The sequence below is a fragment of the Ovis canadensis genome, chromosome 18, assembly GCF_042477335.2.
Source record: "Ovis canadensis isolate MfBH-ARS-UI-01 breed Bighorn chromosome 18, ARS-UI_OviCan_v2, whole genome shotgun sequence".
NCBI classification, from domain to species: domain Eukaryota; kingdom Metazoa; phylum Chordata; class Mammalia; order Artiodactyla; family Bovidae; genus Ovis; species Ovis canadensis.
The window spans coordinates 79021451-79039879 of record NC_091262.1 but is presented as its reverse complement, the minus strand read 5'-3'; the positions used below and the strand labels follow the sequence as shown (position 1 = coordinate 79039879).

The 18429-nt window shown below is 59.5% G+C and overlaps 1 protein-coding gene across 6 annotated transcripts; it reads right to left on the bottom strand.

The window, feature by feature from the left end:
- Positions 1-3083: 3083 nt before the first annotated feature.
- DLK1 (delta like non-canonical Notch ligand 1) lies at positions 3084-13105 on the bottom strand. 6 transcript variants are annotated; one of them, XM_069559799.1, is made up of 7 exons: positions 13023-13105; positions 10966-12362; positions 9754-9817; positions 9074-9204; positions 6110-6251; positions 3813-4092; positions 3084-3587 (listed from the first exon to the last, which is right to left on the bottom strand). In XM_069559799.1, the coding sequence occupies exons 2-7, from the start codon at positions 11603-11605 to the stop codon at positions 3345-3347; spliced, it is 1500 nt and encodes a 499-aa protein (XP_069415900.1). In that variant the 5' UTR covers positions 11606-12362; positions 13023-13105; the 3' UTR covers positions 3084-3344. The 6 variants fall into 6 exon arrangements, with proteins under 6 accessions (XP_069415900.1, XP_069415901.1, XP_069415902.1 ...); XM_069559800.1 differs by having other exon boundaries at positions 10966-12313; positions 12549-13059; XM_069559801.1 differs by having other exon boundaries at positions 10966-12313; positions 13023-13049.
- Positions 13106-18429: the final 5324 nt, after the last annotated feature.

The following is an 18429-nucleotide window of genomic DNA, read 5'->3' as shown; positions in this document are numbered from 1 at the left end:
GAGTTCTCCGTTGGAATGTGGTAGCCGGGGAAAGCCAGCCCTAAGCTCTGTTTCAAGGGGACTTGAGCATTCCCATGTGGAACCCCTCACTCCTCACACCCCAGCTCCATCCACACCGCCGGCAAACAGCTAACCATCAGACCCAGGGAAGAGGCCCCCAGGGCCCTGGGAGTGGGATCACTGGGGAGGAAATTCCTGGGCTCCATGCCCCAGAGGGTGGGCTGGGAGGCCTGTGGCCTCCTCTGCCGCATGGGAAGGGCTGGATGGGGCCAGAGCAGGGCCCTCCAAAGACTGACTCCTTTTGTCCAGGTCAGAGACCACCAGCGGGGAGGGACATGTATAGCCCGGCGCACAATAAACTGGAGAAACACATGAGGTAGCCCTTGGTTTTTGTTTATTTTTTCAATAAACAAAACTTTTTTTTGCATGTCTGGCTGCAGAGACGGGGAAGCTAAAAAGAGCTCATCATTGACATGTTTGAAATTTTTCAGTTACAAGATCATCACGCCTGCTCCTCCCCCAGGTTGGGGACCACACTAGGGACCATGTCTCCGATGGCTGTCTTTGAGCTTCCCCGGGATTGGCGTAAACTACACACTACTCCAAACACACACGAGGTGCGGATGGGCAGTCAAGGATCCCAACACTCTCAGCAGAATCTGGTTACCCCATAGCAGATGGAATGGACCAATTTCTGCATGACGTGAAGACCGTGGCGAGGCTGCTGACTTGGTTCTGATCTCGCAGGATGTGTGTGAGAGGCGCTCTGGAATTGGGGTGGGGCGGCCTCATTGAGTGCTGGTAAGAGAGGGTGTCACGTGGGCAAGTGAGATGGTCAGGCTGCGAGGGGGGTGTCTCCCTCCCACGTTGCTTTACTTGCACTGCACTAGGCTCCCTGGGGAGCCTGTGTGTCCACGCCCCTCCCAGAGGGCCCCTCATCCTGCGTCCTCAGCTCCCTGCACACCGCCTTGCACTCAGCAGGTGCTTGGAAATGCTTCCTGATTGAATGGATGGTGGATGAAGGATGGATGGGTGAGGAACTGGTCAAGGATAGGCAGTGGGTGGGGTGAGGGGGGGTCTTTTCGTTGTCGTCAGGGGACATGGCTGCACTCTACAACACGGAGGTCGAAAGTGTGGAGTAGAGAAATTTGATCGCTGCGTCCAATCTTAGAATTTGGCGCGAGGGGAGATTGAGGGTCAGAACCGTCAGCTGACTCGATCAGGGGTCTCACGTGAGAGAGAGAGGCTGGGCGGGGGTGCCAGACCCCAGCCCAACCGAGCCAACAGTTCTTTTTTTTTGTCTTTTTTTAAATTTTATCTCTTAAAACAAACTCAAAATGAGATGAGATGGTGACTCTAATGACTTGGGTGGGGGGTAGGTAGAGGGGGTTGGGGTGAGGGCTGGTAGAGACTGGGGCTGAGGGCCAGGGAGGGGAGGGGTGGGGCAGTAACTGGAGCTGGGGGTGGGAGAGGACTTGGGAACGGGGACCAGGGGGGCGAGGGTGCGGGGCTGACAGGGTTTGGGGTGAGGGTGGGAGGTGGTCGCCGGGGAGGGCATCGGGACTATAGGGTGTGGGTGCAGGTGATCAGGGGAGCTTGGGCTGGGGATGACAAAGTCTGGAGTGACGGGGACAATGTCTTAGGTGAGAACTGGGGAGCTTGGGGAGATGAGGGTCGGGCTGTGAAACAGGATGACAAGGGGCTGGGGGCGGTAAACCGGTGGCTGACGGGTGATGAGGTTGGTGGTCATGTGACAGTCGGTGACGCGTGTGGATGCATGTGATTCGAATGACAGAGACGACGTAGGTGACGTTGGCTTAGCAAGGTAAGCAAGGCAGGTAATACTCAATAAGCTAAGAATATACATTCCTATCTTAATAATTCAAGAAGCAAAATATTTCTAACTGGTACCCAAGGGCTGTTTAGCTGCCCAACTCTGAGGGCTGAGAAGCTAAACAGAACTCTGTCCCATTTACTTTTGCACAAAAGATAGATGCTCTTTTCTCTTTAAAAAAAAGAAGGCAAAGTTTATCATTCAGAAGCTGGCTAGGTCTTTGGGGATCTGAGGGTAGTTAACTCAGCAACACAAATGAAATCCACGCTGTGGTCTGGTCTGGTACCTCCATGGCCACAGAACTAGAAAATGCCCCACAAGCGAAAATTTCCACCAAACTGTGAAAAACCTTGGTGAGGGCTGTGTTGCTGCTCAGACACACCAGGGGCACTTGCGGTTCAAGATGCACTTAAATTGCTGGGGGACATCTCTAACCTACAGGGTCGGAGGCAGGCACAGTTGCTAGGGCCTTGAGTAGGTGGGTAGGTTGGGGAGGGGGCTGCCTTAGGGGGTCAGCCCCAGACTGCACACTGGGACTCAAAGGGGGCAACCGTTTCCAGGTGGGCAGTGGGCCAGGAGGCTCCCCACTTTGAGAAATGCAGTCAAAATTCATTTCAAATACATCAAGTGTACATCCAGGATAGGCCAAAACCTTCGGATCCCAGGATGAGACTTAGTCTTCATCGGATCCTAATTTTTTAGGGGAACGGTTTTCGTTCATCACTCCCTCGTTCCTAATTCAGATTTTGAGGGCAAGAGAGGACCCTGATGGTCATGGTGTTCAAGCCCCCGCCTGGAGGGGGGGGGGGGAGGAGGTGGCCCAGGGTGGGAAAGGGACTCGCCAAGGATCACACAGCGAGTGAGTGGCAGGGCTGGGACAAGGTCCCAGCACCCCCAGCAGCCAACCCGGGGCTCTCTCTCTCTCTCTCTCTCTGCCTGACACACGGCCGCTGCACTCTGCTAAAATCCCAAGTCAATTGGGAAGATCTAAAGCTTTGCGGTGTTGACATGAGTGCGAGTCGGGAGTGGCGCGTGAGAATTAACGAACGAAAGAGATTTTAGCCCTTTTCACAGTGGGTGGTCATGCACAGCACTCGTAACGGTTTCACGAGGACCCCGTGGCCGAGACCCCGCCCCTGGTTGGAGGGGGCGTCGGCACGGAGCCCTGGTACTGTTGCCATGTTTTTTTTTGGTCTTTTTTGATTTTAGGTTGAGAGTTTAGAATAACATACTTATTTGTCTTACTCACTTAAAGATGAAATTCTCATTATTATTATCGTTATTATTATTTTTTATATCATGCATTAAGAAGAGAGAAAGAGGATTCATCTGGCAATTACGCTGGTCACACGCACACACGGCAGCGCAAAGGCAGGAGAGGGGAGCATAGCGTTCACCAGATTTGACACAAAGGAGAGCAAATTCCACCACAAAGAGAAGAACAGACCGCACAGAGAGACAGGGGGCTCTGCGGGGACCCCGAGAAGAGGGGGGCCGGTGGGGACGCTGCTCAGATCTCCTCCTCGCCGGCCTCCTTGGTGAAGGTGGTCATGTCGATCTTCTCGGGGAAGACGATGTTGACGGCCAGCTCCTCCCCGCTGTTGTAGCGCAGCAGCAGATTCTTCTTCTTGCGCAGCACGTGGTTGTAGCGCAGGTTGGACACCCAGGCCTCGCACTTGTTGAGGAAGACGATGCCCACGGTGCCCAGGACCACCAGGCTGGTGAGCACGCCCAGGATGGTGAAGCAGATGGCCTGTCCCTCGGAGAGGAGCGGAGTGCTCTTGTTGAGCTCCTTCATGGACACCTTCAGGACGCGGTGCTCGGGCTGCGGCACCGGCAGCTCGTGCACCCCGGGGGTCAGGCGGTAGGTCAGCCCGTAACCACTGGGCAGACGGGGGGCCTGCTGGGGGCCCGCCGCGCGCTTCCGGCCACAGCGGGGGCCGGTGAACGCGGGCTTGCACAGACACTTGAAGCTCACCTGGGAGTGCTGCAGGCAGGTGCCGCCGTTGAGGCACGGCTCGCTGGTGCAGGTGCTCACCGGGCGGCTGCAGGTCTTATCCATGAAGCCGGCGGGGCAGCGGCAGCGGAAGTCACCCCCGATGTCGGTGCAGATGCCCTGGTTCTCGCACGGGTTGGGGATGCAGCTGTTGGTCATGATCTCGCAGAAGTTGCCCGAGAAGCCAGGGGGGCACAGGCAGACGGCGTGGGGGGCCCGGCCCTCATCGTCCACGCAGCTGCCTCCGTGCTGGCAGGGCGAGCTGCAGCGCAACAGGGCACAGGGTAAAGGGCCCTCGGGTGCTGGGCCAGGACAGCAAGGCTGCGGTGGGAGGCGGGGGGGGGGGGTTGCCCTGCTCCCCCCTCGTGCCACACCGCAAACCTCCTGGGGCCCAACCAAAGGGCAGGTGCTCAGAACGCTCGAGGTGAGGGAGTGCCAGCCAGGGAGGCCCCAGGGTGGGGTGGGGAGTGGGTGCCCAGCACCAGGAGCCCCTGCCTGTGAGGAGCTCCTGGGCCATCCGAGATGGGGTGGGCACCTCACCCCCATCACGCCGCCAACCTGGAACATGCCTGACCTCCAGTGCCATGATGCCCATCTCCTCTCCCACCTCTTACGTCACCTCTCCGACCAGAGGCATGACGGTTAAGTCACTGGACAGGTGGGGAAACTGAGGCTGAGAGAGGCAAAGTTAGTGATACCCGCCCTCCCCTTAGTTCCGCCCCCAGGCCACAAAGGCGGAGCCAAACAGGGCATCCCTCAGTCCCTTCTGCCGCCCCCGCCCCCAGCCCCTTATTATTAATTTTCTTTTCCGAGGAGTGAGCCTGTGGGCTATTGTACAGGAAACCCTTGGGGACTCTCAGAGTGAAAGAAATCCGCGCTCTGTCTGCGAGGCAGGAGCAGCGTCTGGGCCTGGCTGGTTAATAGTGGCCCATTCACCCCAGTGCAGCCTGCAGACCGAAGCTGTTTGCTCAAAGCGGAGCACACGGAGCATTTAATGTAAGTGCTTTTAAACGAGCAGACCCTTTGTCATCTGATAAATGCCGAAACTCCGGGGAAGAAAGGGGCTCAGAGCGCAAGGAATCAGCATTGCTGCTGCAAGGGTGAGGGCGAGGGGAGCCGGGCTCTGGAGGAATTTCAAGGACCCCAGGCTCTATTTGGACAGACGGGCTCAAGTCTGTTAGGGAGGAAAGCAAAATATTTTAAAGGTCTCGCTCCGTATTTCCCCTTCCTGCCAGGAAGCAGAAACGGACCTCGGTGGTCACCCCTGTCCTCCGACCTCACCCTGAACCCTGATCCTTTTTTTTCTTAATATTTACTTTTAATTGAAGGATCATTACTTTATAGGATTTTGCTGTTTTCTGCCACACATCAACACGAATCAGCCCTAGAACGCTGATTTTTAGAATGCTGCAAGAATGATGGTTCTTGGCCCATGTGGCTCTGGGGGCTCTCTGCCCTGTCCCTGGAAGGGACTTACGCTTCGGCTTCCTCACGAGACAGGGGTGCCCACCCCCCACCCACAGCCACTGGCCTAGGATTGGAGACTGCCCTGAATTCTCGCCTGACCTCCCTGGCCTCCGTTTAAACCCCCTCCTCAGAGGGTGAGGAGGGCAGTGCTGCTGAGCAGCTGAGGACCAGAAATGGCTGAGCTGCTGGGAAGTCTGCTCAGGGGGGCACCAGAGAGGCCAGGGACCGGTCCATCTGCTGTGCCCATGCCCCAGAGACCCCTCCCCATGGGGGTAGCTGGGGGCCGGATCTCCCTCCCCCTTCCCCTCCCGCCTGTCCCGTGCTGGCCTCGGCCCCCTCTCCCCACTTCCTAAGACGTACATCCCAGGAGACCCAAACGCAGAGCCTGCCGCCCACCGCGCCCCCCACCCCAACCAAAGCTGCCTCTAGGGTACGGAGAGCGGGTTTCACCAACAGCCTCGGGCACTGCCGAACTCTGATCTCTTGTTACGTTGCCTTTAGAAAATTATGCCGCTGGGGCTCGGGTTCACAGTCCCCAATCTACTGTCATTCACAGACATCAGGGCTTGGGGACGTCAGGGGAATATGAAATCGCCTTCAGGATTGTTTGGGAAAAAATGATGGAAGTGACACAGTCCCCCATAAAGACCCCGACCGCGGGGGCAGCCCCCCCGCAGGGTGCAGAAGCAGCACTTCCTCGGTCTTTTGTCCGCCGACAGGTCCGCTTGGGTTAGGCTGAAAGGGTCTTTAAGGGGGTGGAAACGGGGCTCGAAAGCAGCATTTTATCAGATCCGCAGGGAGAGAATGCTCACCCATTCACCACGCAGGGCCCGTCCATTTCCTGGCAATCCTTTCCCGAGAACCCGGGGACACAGGAGCACTCGTACTGGCCATCATCGAGGTCCAGGCAGGTGCCGTTGTTGGCACAGGGGGTCGAGGTGCAAGCCCGGATGTCTTGGAGGGGGAGAGAAAACCAGGGAGATGAGGTGAGGTTGGTGGCGGGGGTGGGGGCGCAGAGGCTAGAAGGAGAACATCCTGGGTGGGGGCAAGGAGAGAGAGACACCCCTCCCTCTGGTCACGGTGGGGAGCCTGTGTGAGCAGCCCAGACTCCCTGCTTGTGGTCACTGTCCAAGGTCACCCAGCGGGGTCCTCAGTAAGGGAGCACTGCGACTCCCCCAGAACCCTGACCTAAGTAAACAACTCTGGAGGCCGAGGACACAAAGTCAAGGCCGTTCACCAAGATTTCACCCAGGCCCCCTGTGCCCTTTTTCCGGCACCAGGTCACCTCTTGGGTTCCACAACACTGACCTTCACTACGGACCCCTCCCCTCCCCCTAATACTCCAGACCAGTTTCTACTGTCTGAGGAGGCCCCTGGTGCCCAGGAGGTGGAGGGGTGAGCGCATCCCAACTGTTAAGAGACATCACCTGCCCCTGTATACTTTTCCATCAAAGGGGAGCGGGGAGGTGGGGGAGGAAATGAGATGTAAAGCCCCCTGTCGGGAATCAGGAAACCTGATTGAGCCCCAGCACTGCCTCCGTCTCCTGGTGGTCTGTCTGCTCTCAGGTTCTGAACTAAGGGGGTCTATGATAAAAAAAAGGTTGCATCTTTTGAAGGCGGTGAAATGAGAGCTATTGAGTGCTCGCCTGTCAGCACGGGTTTCCATGAACACTGGTATATTTCCACCGCCTTTTTACACCTCCCGTCACGCACACATCATTATTCGGGGCTCAGCAAGGCAGGGACAGGCTGAACAAAGGGGGGCCCGGGGCGGGAGCTCTCTGACAGGAGAGAGACCCTTTCTGCATCCACCTTCAGCCAGCTGCTCCTCTTCCCCACCACCCCGGACTCTATGCCTCACTTTCCCTGCTTAGAAAAGGAGGGCTTCTCCCCGGCCCATGTCTGAGATCCCCTTTCCCCTTGGGTTTTTCCACCATCTGAGCTGCCCCCTGGGCCAAAGAGAGAGCCAGGGCCAGCCAGAGACGCAGCGGCGACTGAGGGGCAGCTCTGGGTGGGGGTCCCCGGGGGCTGTGGCCACACACCACACACGAGCAGATGGATTCGCTCTTTTCAAGAGCCCTGCGTCCTCTCAGGGAGAGGGGATGGCTGTCCGTCAGTAAGGAAAAGCCCCGCACGCCAGGCGAGGGCCTGTGCAGAGCTCACATGAGGAGTCTGGCTAGCACAAGGGGACCACAGAGGATTTATCATTATGGGAAGGCCCTGGGCATGAGCGCCAGGCTCCCACCTTACGTGTAAGCGCAAGAGCTAGCGATCACCCACTCCTCTCCCGCAGTGTCAAGCCTCGTGAGCCGAAGATCAGTTCACCTTCTCCCCCTCCCTCCAGGGCCTCCAACCCCAAAATCGGGTGGATTAAGCTGCCACAAGGGGAGAGCGGCCGGGGGTCTCTGCCTGGGGGGCAGCAGCTGTGGCGGAGACAGCCTCAAAGACGGGTGAAAAGGGAGAAGGACAGGAACCACCCGAGGGCAGCTTCCTCTGGACCCAGCCACCCCAGGCTTTTGTTGACCCAGTGGGGAGGGACCTTTTGTCTGGGAAACTCCACAGCAGGGTCCCGGGCTTAGATATCACAAAGAGTGGGGCTCCAGGCTAAAAAGCCCTGATCCCCAATGGTGGCTTTTCTGGGACCCCCTTGGGTCCCCCAAACTGCTCAGAGGTTCTTGCAGGGAGCCGAGCCCTGCTCGCCAGAGCCTGAGCCAGCTGTAGGGAAAAACCTGCATCGTTCGGGGGTGGGGGAGGGTGCTTTAAAGACCCGCATGCTGGGGGATTTGGGAAGCCTACTGCCCAGCTTCGCGGGACGGTAACACTACAGTTCTTCGGGTTTTCTCCAGGAAAGCGTTAGCCCCCCCGGATGAGAATGAACCCACTTTGGAGGCGGAGGGTGGGGTTTGGTAGCCAGCCGGCTGTTCTCCTGACTTCCTAAGAGTCATGAGCAGACCCGGTTGCTTCCCCGAGCCTCAGTTTCCCTCCTGATACCAGGCGTCTTTGCAGACGCTGGCGTATGGCAGCTGCCTATACCGCCGGGGGAATTTTCTCGAGGACCCTGGTCTGCCTGGGCTTCAGGGCAGGTTTTGCCAAACAAGAATGAGCTCGGTTGAACATTCTGCAGCCTGAAAATGCAGTGACGGCCAACTGTCCACTGCTCACAGGGTAGTGGAGGGCAAAGATGGCATAAATTAATGAAATCAACTGATAACACCAATCTGCACTTGAGCTACTTCTCAGCCTTTCCCGACCTGCCACCCCCCAGCCCCCACACCTGACCTCGTGTCCAGCACAGCCCCCAGCCCCGTCCTGGTGGTCCTGACTCGGTGCCCACTGGCCCCAGCGCTCAGCACCCAGCACCCTCTCCGCGTCTGTTTGCTTGTGTGTTGCAGCACCCTTAGTAGCCTGGCCTGTGAATTTATTGGCTCTGCGACCCTCCCCTCTTTGAGCTTCAGTGCCCCCCCTCCCCCAGGACAGATTTCTGCCGTCCCCACCCTCTCAGCTTTGTGTGGCGTGTTCCTTTCGGGACTCTTTATTCAACAGGCAGCCCCCGCCGCCCCCCACCCCAGTGCCTTCCCCACTGCTGGGTGAGCAGCAGTAAGTGCCCCCTCCCCGTGGAGAAGCCCCCAGCACCAGTGGGAGCGGATACACAGATCATTACCATCCAGACTGCTGGGTGTGTTGGGCGAAGGCCATAGCGGGAGGGGAGGCAGCCGCCACCCCACTGGGCAGGGAGGAGGGGGCTGGGGACGAGGAGGGCAGGGGCAGGTGCCCACCTAGGTCACAGAGGTGTCCGTCCCAGCCGTCCTTGCAGATGCACTGCCAGGGTTCCACGCAGACGCCGTTCACACAGCCGGGAAAGGTCACACACTGGTCACACAGGGGACCCTGCCAGCCAGGCTGGCACCTGTCGAGGGTCGGTGGGGGAGAAAGATGGGGACACGTGAGTGGGGGGGGGGACAAGGGTGGAGAGGGAGTTTCAGTGGCTTTCTGTGGAACTGAGAGCGCTCGGGGAGGGGTCTCTGCACAGTGCTGGGCCGGTGGGCCGCAGGAAACCAACACCAGTCACCTGAGCGGGAGAGCTTAGACTCAAGATGAGCTGAGGGGCTGGGCAGAGGGGTCCCTAGGAGCCAGGGGAAGAGCTGCCTTTTGCCGCAGTGGTCCGCAGTGGTATCACCCTGCAAGAGGCTCTCCTGCCCGCCCCCACCTCTGAGGAAACAGACAGGAGCCGGTGGCACCATGTCCACCCCCTCGCCCCCCATCCCCAGACACCCGGTCCTCTTCCTCCCCACCCCTCTCCCCCACTGGTTGGTTTTCTGCGGGGGCGAGGGCGCTGTCGGCTGCAGTCCAGGGGCCCCTACTTTTTCTGCCTGCGTCACAGCTCCTCAGAATGCTGCCCTGCGCACCCCCCCACCCGTCCCCGCCACAAGCTGCCTCTGGGGAGCCCCTCCATTACCTGCACACACTGTCATCGTCGCAGAATCCATTTTCAGGGTGGCAGGCCGGGAAGCATTCAGCTCCTGGGGCACAAGAAAGGTTACGCCATTCACTGCACGAGGCTCTACCCGCCTGGCCCACAGTCAGGCACGCCATCGAGAGCCACCCAGGGGAAAGCCCCCGCCTGCTCCTGGGTCTGGGGTCATCACAGCACACTGCCTAGCTCCCGGGGCCCGGTCAGACACCCAGCATCCCTCAGAGAAACAACAAAAGTCAGGCCCTCCAGGGCAGAGATGAGGAGACAGCGAACCAAAAGAGCTTGACCCCAAGGGACTGGGCCAAACCCTCACTTTGTGTTACAAAGTGAGCTAAAGGTGGGGCGGGGGACAGATTTTTGAGGGATTCAGCTTGGGAAAGCTCAGACAGGTCCACCTGGAAGGCTCACAGGTAAGGCGTCTGAGTTTTCCAAAGGTTAATCCCAGCGAAGCCAGGCACCCAGGTCAAACTCCCCACCCCAGGCGCTTGATATTAAAAAGACCAACAAGGGTTTTGCCGACAAGACTGCAATTCTGACACCCTTTAGAGATTCTAACACTTTAATAGGCACCTACTGTGTGCGTTTACTTTAACTCTCAGCAGCTTTTCAGACAGCCCCCCCATAACCACTGGCGCAGTGGTGGAGGGGGGCCCTGCGCGAAGGGGGCATGCTGCGTCACGGACAGATGGCCGCCGCAGACAGGAGTGTCGCAGCCCCTCGCCTAGACCAGCGCCACGCGGGAGGGGCATGGCCTGTGCTCCCGGCTGGGACTCTGGGGCGACGACGGCAGTCACCCTCCACAGCCCCCATAGGCCTGCTCCCGAGCGCACACGCAGAGACCCCCCCCAAAGTTGCACCCCAGAGCGTTTTCACAGAGGGCTCCCCAGCATCACCTCGTTTCTCCATACCTCCGCTCTGCGCACCGGCCCCCTGCGAGCGCCACTTCTGCTGGGCGGGAAGGGGCCGGGGGTCCCACACCCCTCCCGCTCCCCGCGCCCCCCACTCAGGACCCCAGGGGCGGGCTTGGCATGCGAGGGTGGCAGGGGGCGAGGCAGGCACGGCGCGGGGCTTAGGGTTAGGCGGGACAGGCGGGAGTCGGGGCGCACGGGACGGGGCGCGCGGGGCACCGGGCGGCCGGGGAGGCGTCGCAGGCTTCCCCAGAGGGGGCGCGAGCCGGGCCGCCGGGGGGCTCACCATGGGCACTGCGGCCGAAAGCCAGCAGGAGCAAGAGGACGGGCAGGAGGGCTGCGGTCGCGGTCATCGCGGGGCGGTCGGGGGCGCGGTCCCGGGAGTGGCGCGGGCGCGGGACCTGCTCCGGGCGCCGCGCTGGGCTTCTGGTTGCGGACGCGAAAGGGGGCGCGGGCGCGCGGCGAGGGGAAAGCCAGGGCTGCACCGGGCTGCGCGCTGCGCTCTCCGCTGCCGCCGCCGAGCTGCTGCCGCCGCCGCGCGCGCCGCCCTTTTCGTACCGCGGCCCCCCCGCGGCCCCCGCCCCTCGCCCCCGCCTTCGCGCGCACGGGGCCGGCGCCGGCCAGTCCCTGTGACCCCCGCCCCTCGCGGGGCCGCCCCCCACCACTGCGGTGTCCCGGAAACCCGCTCGCGCACGCGGGCCACTCTTGGCTAGACGGGCACAGGTACCCCGCGCGCGCTGGGCACACGTTGCCCCCACAGGACGGCACACGGGCGCGCACACACCGGCCGGCTTAGGACAAGTCTCGGTAGCGGAACCTGGGCTGGGCCGCAGACCCCGGGAAGATGCGAAGACGCGCTCGGAATAGAGAAGCACGCACAGAAACACCAGAGCACTGATCGCCAAGGTCCCGAGCACGCATGGCATGGTTCACGCACCCAGAAACACACAAACGCACGCTCTAGAGACGGGGAAAACGCGCACTACCGCACACGCAGCGGGAAGAACACTTAGGAGAAGCCTTGGGGCACCCACACTCCTAGCCATAAACACGCGGGGGGAAATTGTAGGCACTCTTGTGGGAGCACACACGGCAACCCTGACACACTGCGACACACACACCCTGCAACACACGCGCACGCCATAGACACGGCCGGGAGCGCCGCATGCTTGCTCAGTCATGGGCACGCAGACAGGCAGAGGACGTGCAGTTACGAAACCTGGGGCGTCCTCAGCATGTGCCAGGCCGTGTGCACAGAGGCACGTGTGCAGCCTCGTGCGCACCTGGACATGCGAATACCCTGGTGAACATGCAGACACGGGCACATGTTCCATGGCATACACCCACACACATGCCATCAGGCCCTAGTCCCGCCAGAAGGCTCTCATACACCTGATAGTTACACACATGCACACATACGCTGTCCTGGAAACTCACAGATGTCAGGCTCTTGGTTACATGCTTATCAAGACACGCATACGGGCACCCAGCACTCACGCACACACAGGCCCCATCATGTCCATCTTTGCCCACCGTGACATATGCAGGCAAGCTCACAAGTATGCTCACACTGACACGCACAGTTGCACACCCGGCACTCGGCAGGTGTTCCAAATCCACCGGGAGGCCTCCAGCTGGGGGTCACACAGAAGAGCAGGTGGGGGGTGGGGACCCTGCCAGAGACTGTGAGAGTTCCAGCCCAGACTTAGAGCCCCACGCTCTGCTGGGCCAACCACCCTCTAGGCCCATCCCTATCGGGGAGGTTAGGGAAATGGGGAAGGACCTCTAGGCAAGCATGGGAGGTGGTAGGAAGGAATCCCGGGTGTGTGACCTCTGGGGAGGGTACCAGAAGGTCCTGAGCAGACGGACCTTCAGTGTGGGCTTCACTTGCATCCGTTAGTGTGCAGACAGATGCCGAGGGTTGGGAGGGGTACCCAGGGGTACCCACCCATTTCTTGGCCTACTCTTCCCACCACACCGGAGTGGGGGGTGATCTCTGCCTCTCTGAACCTGGCCTTTGGGCCATCTTATCGGGCCCTGGCAGGTTTGAGAACAGACTTACTGTCCTTGGGATGGGGGTGGCAAGTCAGTCCAGGGGGAGCCCCCACCTCACACCCTGCTGGCCCTAAGGCCCTAAGTCCACACCCTAGAAGCAGGACCTAGTCTGGGTGGCCTCCTGGAGGCTGGAGGGAAACCCCCATCCCCTTGTGGACGGCGCCTCTTCCTTGTCCGCCTCTGCTGAGGATCTAGAAGCAGGGGGTGCTTTGGGAATGGCTTTGGAGAAAGATCACGCAGTAGTCGCCCAACCAGATTCCCACCCCACGGCCCCTGCCTTTCGGTGACCTCATTCTCTCCCAGGAACGCTCTTCTCAAGTGAAGAAACAGTCCAGAGATGGAAGGACTTTTGCCTGAGGCCCCTGGGCTACAATGGGAGTGGCCAGAGGCCCACTGAGCTCCTCTGACCGCCACCCATCCTGAGGACCCTGACCTCAGCCTCCAAAATTATCCTTGGAGGAAGGGAGGGCTGGGTTGCCTGCCAGGCCCTAAGGAGGGGCGGGGGGCCTCAGGACCCAGCAGCTCCTCCCCACCTCTCCTCCCACCAAGTCTCCGGGTGCCTGTATGGACAGTACCGAGCACCAGGGGTGAGGGCTGGCAGCCACGGAGTGTGCCCCCTCTAGACTCCTCCCTTCCCTACCTGGGTCCCTTCCCACCACTGCCCTCCCTTGTCTTGGAAAGGGAGGGAGGCCTTGGGAGGGCAGTCTCCCTCACAGACTTCCTCCGGAGCCCAAATGTCAGGAGCTAAGGCCGAAAGGGCACTCCCCTGGCCGGTTGGCACCTGCTTGCTAACCCCAGCTCCATTCCCTGCCTGCTGAGCGCTGGTCACTTCCACTCTAAGCCCAGCTTCCTTGTCTAGAAACAAGGATGGGTATACCACACTTGTCCCCCAAAGGAACTCTGGCTTTCGTAAGTAGAAACCCACCGTACTCACAAGACCTGGCCCCTTCCTGCTCTTGCAACAGCTGCCACCACCGGGCCTCCACCCCAGGAGGCCAGAGAGAGCTGCTGGCCAGGGATGAGGTGCCTGTCTGGTCGGGCAGGCCGAGCCCTCCACCAGAGCCCTCGCAGAGCCGCTGCTGGGAGGCCGGTGGGGTGTTCCTGCCTGTCCAGATCTATAAGCCTAGAGCTTTCTGTCGCTTTGCTCTAGTCTCAACAAAGGGTTTGTAAATTCAGGAGACCTGAGATTTCTTTTCAGCAGGCAGACACCGAGAAAGGGTGGCTGAGAAGCCGGGGGGAGGGGAGGCTGGCGACTGTCACAGGCTTCCAGGCTGCACAGAAAGAACGAAAATGCCAATCCAGCCCCTTGGGGAGAAGTCAACACCGCCTGCTGGTTGCAAGCACACCCTGGGGCCTGAAGGGGAGCACAGGGCGGCCCCTCCTCTCTCTATACTTCCCTCCCCTCCCCCCACCCCTTTTCAGAAGAGGCGGATGGCCCCTCCCTCGGAAGATGCTTGGCCCCTGCTCATCACAGCCTGGCATGGCAGGTGGTCCACACAGGTAGCAGAGGTTGGACCTGCCCGACGGAGCTGAACTCCATCCCTTTGCTAAACCGGGGCGGCTCTGCCTGCTTCCCCGCCCCTCCCCCACCCCCCAACCCAGCAAGCAGGAGCAAGACAGCAACTGGTCCTCTGGTTAAGAAAAAACCGAGGCTGGGCTTCAGCCTTCCAGGGCAGCCAGGGAGCTGGTGATGATTGAAAGTTTTCTGAGGGAATCAAAGAAATGTGCTCTCCAGCCCTTTCCCCTTCCCTCCACTGCTCTCCCCCTCCCCACTCTCCAAACACTACATGGCCCCCGGCCTTCACCAGCCCCCTTTGCCCTTGATTAAAGAGAGAATCACTGATCAGAGAAGCCCAGCAGGGTCCAGCTGGAGGAGCCTAGGAGACCAGCTAATAATCCTGGGTGCCTGCAGCGAGGGCAAGGCAGTCTGGGGGTGGGGCTTCAGCCCCACCTTGCCACCCAACTCTGCGCCCCTACTGGTCCAGCCCTAGGGGAACACGGTAGAGCTGGGGAAACTGAGGCCTGGTGAGGCCTACCAGGAGCCTTGGTTCCCTCTTGCCCCCAGATACTGCATCCTCCACCCTCCCTCCAGGAGAGGACCCAGCTCCCCTGGCCCTGCCACCTCTTCCCACGGCATGCGTGCTAAGTCACTTGGGTCGTGCCTGATTCTGTGTGACCCCATGGACTGTAGCCCACCAGACTCCTCTGCCTATGGGATTCTCCAGGCAAGAATACTGGAATGGGTTGCCATGCCCTCCTCCAGTGGATCTTCCCGACTCAGGGATCGAACCTGCGTCTCTTGCATCTCCTGCACTGGCAGGTGGGTTCTTCACCGCCAGCACCACTTGGGAAGCCCATGGCACTTCCCATGGCACTGCTCCCACAACTAGTCAAGCCCAGTGCAGAAAGATCAGGGCTCCCTGTTGGCCCTAAAGCTGAAATATCCTAGGGACTGCGAGTACGGGTTTGCAGCAAATGGGGGCTGCCTTGCTGCCGCTTTCTGATGCACCCCTGGGACTTAGATTCGGGTTTAGCTGAATCTCATCAGGGCCTCCTCACGGCTGGACTGGGTCAAGATGGCAAGGCCCACTTCAGAGATGAGCACACTGAGGTGTGAAGACGCCGAGACAGGCATTCAGCTAATGAATAGCAGAGCTGGGATTCACGCCAGAGGCTTCAGGGACTCCGAGCCCCTGGCTCTCTGCTCTGCCAGCCGCGCGGTGGGAGAGAGCGGGGCCCACAGGAGGAGCGGGACACCCCCGGGACCCCGCTGTCCTCTCCTTGGGTCGGGGGCTTTGAGCACTTCTTGCAAACACCGCGGAGCTGCGTGACTGCCGTGATGACAGTTCTTTTCCAAAGCTCAAGTTCATCTTTGGAGAAAGAAATTATCTTTTTTTCTGCCAAGGGGAGGGGTTTGGGGGTGGAGGATGGAGAGAAATGAGAGACACACCCGAGTACACTTCGGATCTGAAAACATGACGGCTTGGTTTCCAGTTCCATCAGAGAGAAGCCTCTTCAATCTGGAGTGGCGTTGCGCTCAGCTGGGTGGGAGAATGTGGCCTGGGGAGGCCTGTGACAGCACCAGGCCCACTGCGGGGGTCTCAGCGGGGCCGCTGGGGGCCCGAGCCACCCACACAGGCCTGCGTGTGATGTGTGACATGGGGAAGGAACAGCCTCGGCTCCCCAGCAGGGACGCGGACAAGAGTGCCTTGGTCTGGGTTCGTCTTTAGCGTTGACTTCTGCCCAGTCGCGCCTCTTACTGATTTCTCATCCTCCTCGGATGGTAGGATTCAAAAATAGATTTTTCTCGCTTCCTTTCTCGCCATTGGAATCGACGTGGATGTCAAGTTCACAAGTCTAATTGTCCACGTCATCAATCAAATTATCCTCTTAAAGGGCGCAACTGAGTCATGCTGTGCGTGTGTAGGGAGCTCTCAGGGGTCTCCAGAAGAGTTAATGACAGCTCCCCGCCCCGCCCCCACACCCTATAGGTAAACTCACACCGCCACCCGCCCGCCCCCCCCACCCCAGGAGGGAGGAAAATCAAGACCAAGAGGAGAAAGGAGTCTTTTCATCACTTAGCCTGTCTTTGCAGGCTTTGGCAAAAAGTACAGTAATTCTTCATTCATCAGAAATTCCCAGAAGTTAATTTTCCATAAAACGGAGGCGTAGCTCTTTAAATGTAGCCATTTATCCATTCAGCATCAGCTGAGCTCCTACTGTGCGCTGGAGGCTGTGCTGGGGGTGGGATGTGTATAGAGATGGACCCCAAGGTGGTCTCTCTCATGCACGTGAGAGTTCAAGGGGCAGGGGAGACCTAGAGGTCAGAGACCTTTGCCCTCCAAGGGGGCGTGTGCTGGGAGAGCTGTGCACACATGGGCAGGAGGGGGTTGGTCCTCGGGTTGAGTGTGTGAGGGTGTGCCGTTGCGGGAGGACCTTTGGGCGTGCGGGCATGTGATGGTTCAAGACTGTGGGTTGTCCACTGTGACTGGGGCAGAGGTAGGCTGCAGAAAGAACATTACAGAACTTTCAGCATTTTGGATCTGAACCCCTCTCATCTATTCTGGAATGTTCTTCAGTCTCTCCCCTTTCTCTCATACTATGGTCGACCCATGGACACATCTTGCCCCGACTTGTGCCAAGTCTTGGGAAGTGGGCTGAGCTACTGCCACCCATCTCTGCCATACCTACCCACCCACCTTCCCAGGAGGGTCCAGCCAGGATGCTCACCACAGGCTCCGGCAAGGTGCCTGGGGGTCAATTGAACGAGGGTAAACAGGAGACCTCCTTTAGCCACAAAGAAACCATCCTCTCAAGCCCTTAGCCCCTAGAAGGAGGACCTTCATCTTGACCCCAGCTGAGGATTTAGGGGGGTGGTGACTGTGGCCAGATCACAGCCTCTTTCTATCCAGAGTCTGGGTCTAAGAAGAAGAGGCTGTGCATCGTGGCTCTATCTGCCACACCTGTCAAGTCCAGGGATGTGAAAACAGACAGCTCTCGAGGAATTTGAGATGGTCCCGTACTATATTTATTCTCGTATTTGTAAGAAAGCATTAGCATTCTCATTCAATTATATTCAAAGAATGTTGCCCTCGTCCTGCTGCCTCCCAGGCGTTAGGGATCTCTGGCGGAAGAAGGCACTGCCCTGTGCCCTGCAGGACCCTGGGACAGCCAGGCAGGAGGTCAGGGGCATCACCTGCTTGTCCTCTCTCCCCTCCTTCCCCGAGACCTTCCCGCCACCTGCCAAGTCCTCCAACCTGCCCAGGACTGGAAGCCAGAGAGCCCGCGGCCTCCCCTCGCCCCCTCACCCCCGGCCCCTGCCGCACCTCCCGCCCCAGCACATCTCCCCACCTGGTGTTGACGGATTTTGCACGAGTGCCTGACCTCAGTGGGGCCAGAAGCGCCTTGCTCAGTCTTGCAACCCACATCCGGGGGCCAGCAGGGCTACCCACCGGGTGTTTGTGGATTAAGTGAGTTAATGAATAAATGAATGAGGCACCAAGTGTTCTCAGAGGGTAACTGCAGGCCCCTCGCAAAGATCCTGTGTCCTAGCAACTGGCCCCCGCCTCTCCAGCCAGCGCCTTCTGGCCACCCCTGATCGCTGGATTCCAGGGGTAGCCGACCCCTCAAACTGGGCTCCCCTAAGGGGGCCCCAAGGTTGCAGTGGTGACCTCACGTTGTTCCCTCCCCACCAGGACCCTGCAGTTCAGTGACAAAGGATGTAGAATGTCAGCGCCCCCACTCTGAGCAGCCCCCTGCCCACCTCCCCCAGGGCCTGGCTGCTGGGAGCTGCCCTCCACAAGCCCGTTCCCGTGGTCACGCTCTGTGCCTCCCAGATCCCCACCTAGCTGCCAGCTCGTCGGGTGCTGGGCAGGGGACATTCAGCCTGAGGGGACCCCAGCTTCTTCCCCTACCCAACATACATGGGGTTTCTTGGTATTCCCAGACTCAAGCATGGTCTTTAAGGATGAGCCTTAATTTGATAGGTGCACACAAATGTCCGTTCCTCTTTCCTCTCCACCTGTAGGGGCTCCCCTAGTAGCTGCAGAACTTGAGGCTGGGGTCCAGAGAGGTTGATCAATTCTCCCAACATCACCCAGCCAGATGCTGACCAAGTTTAGAAGCACAGTGTCGGGGTTGAGAGCCCCGTCAGGATGACTTTGAAAGTTGATTGTAAAGTGCTTTGAAGAACCTC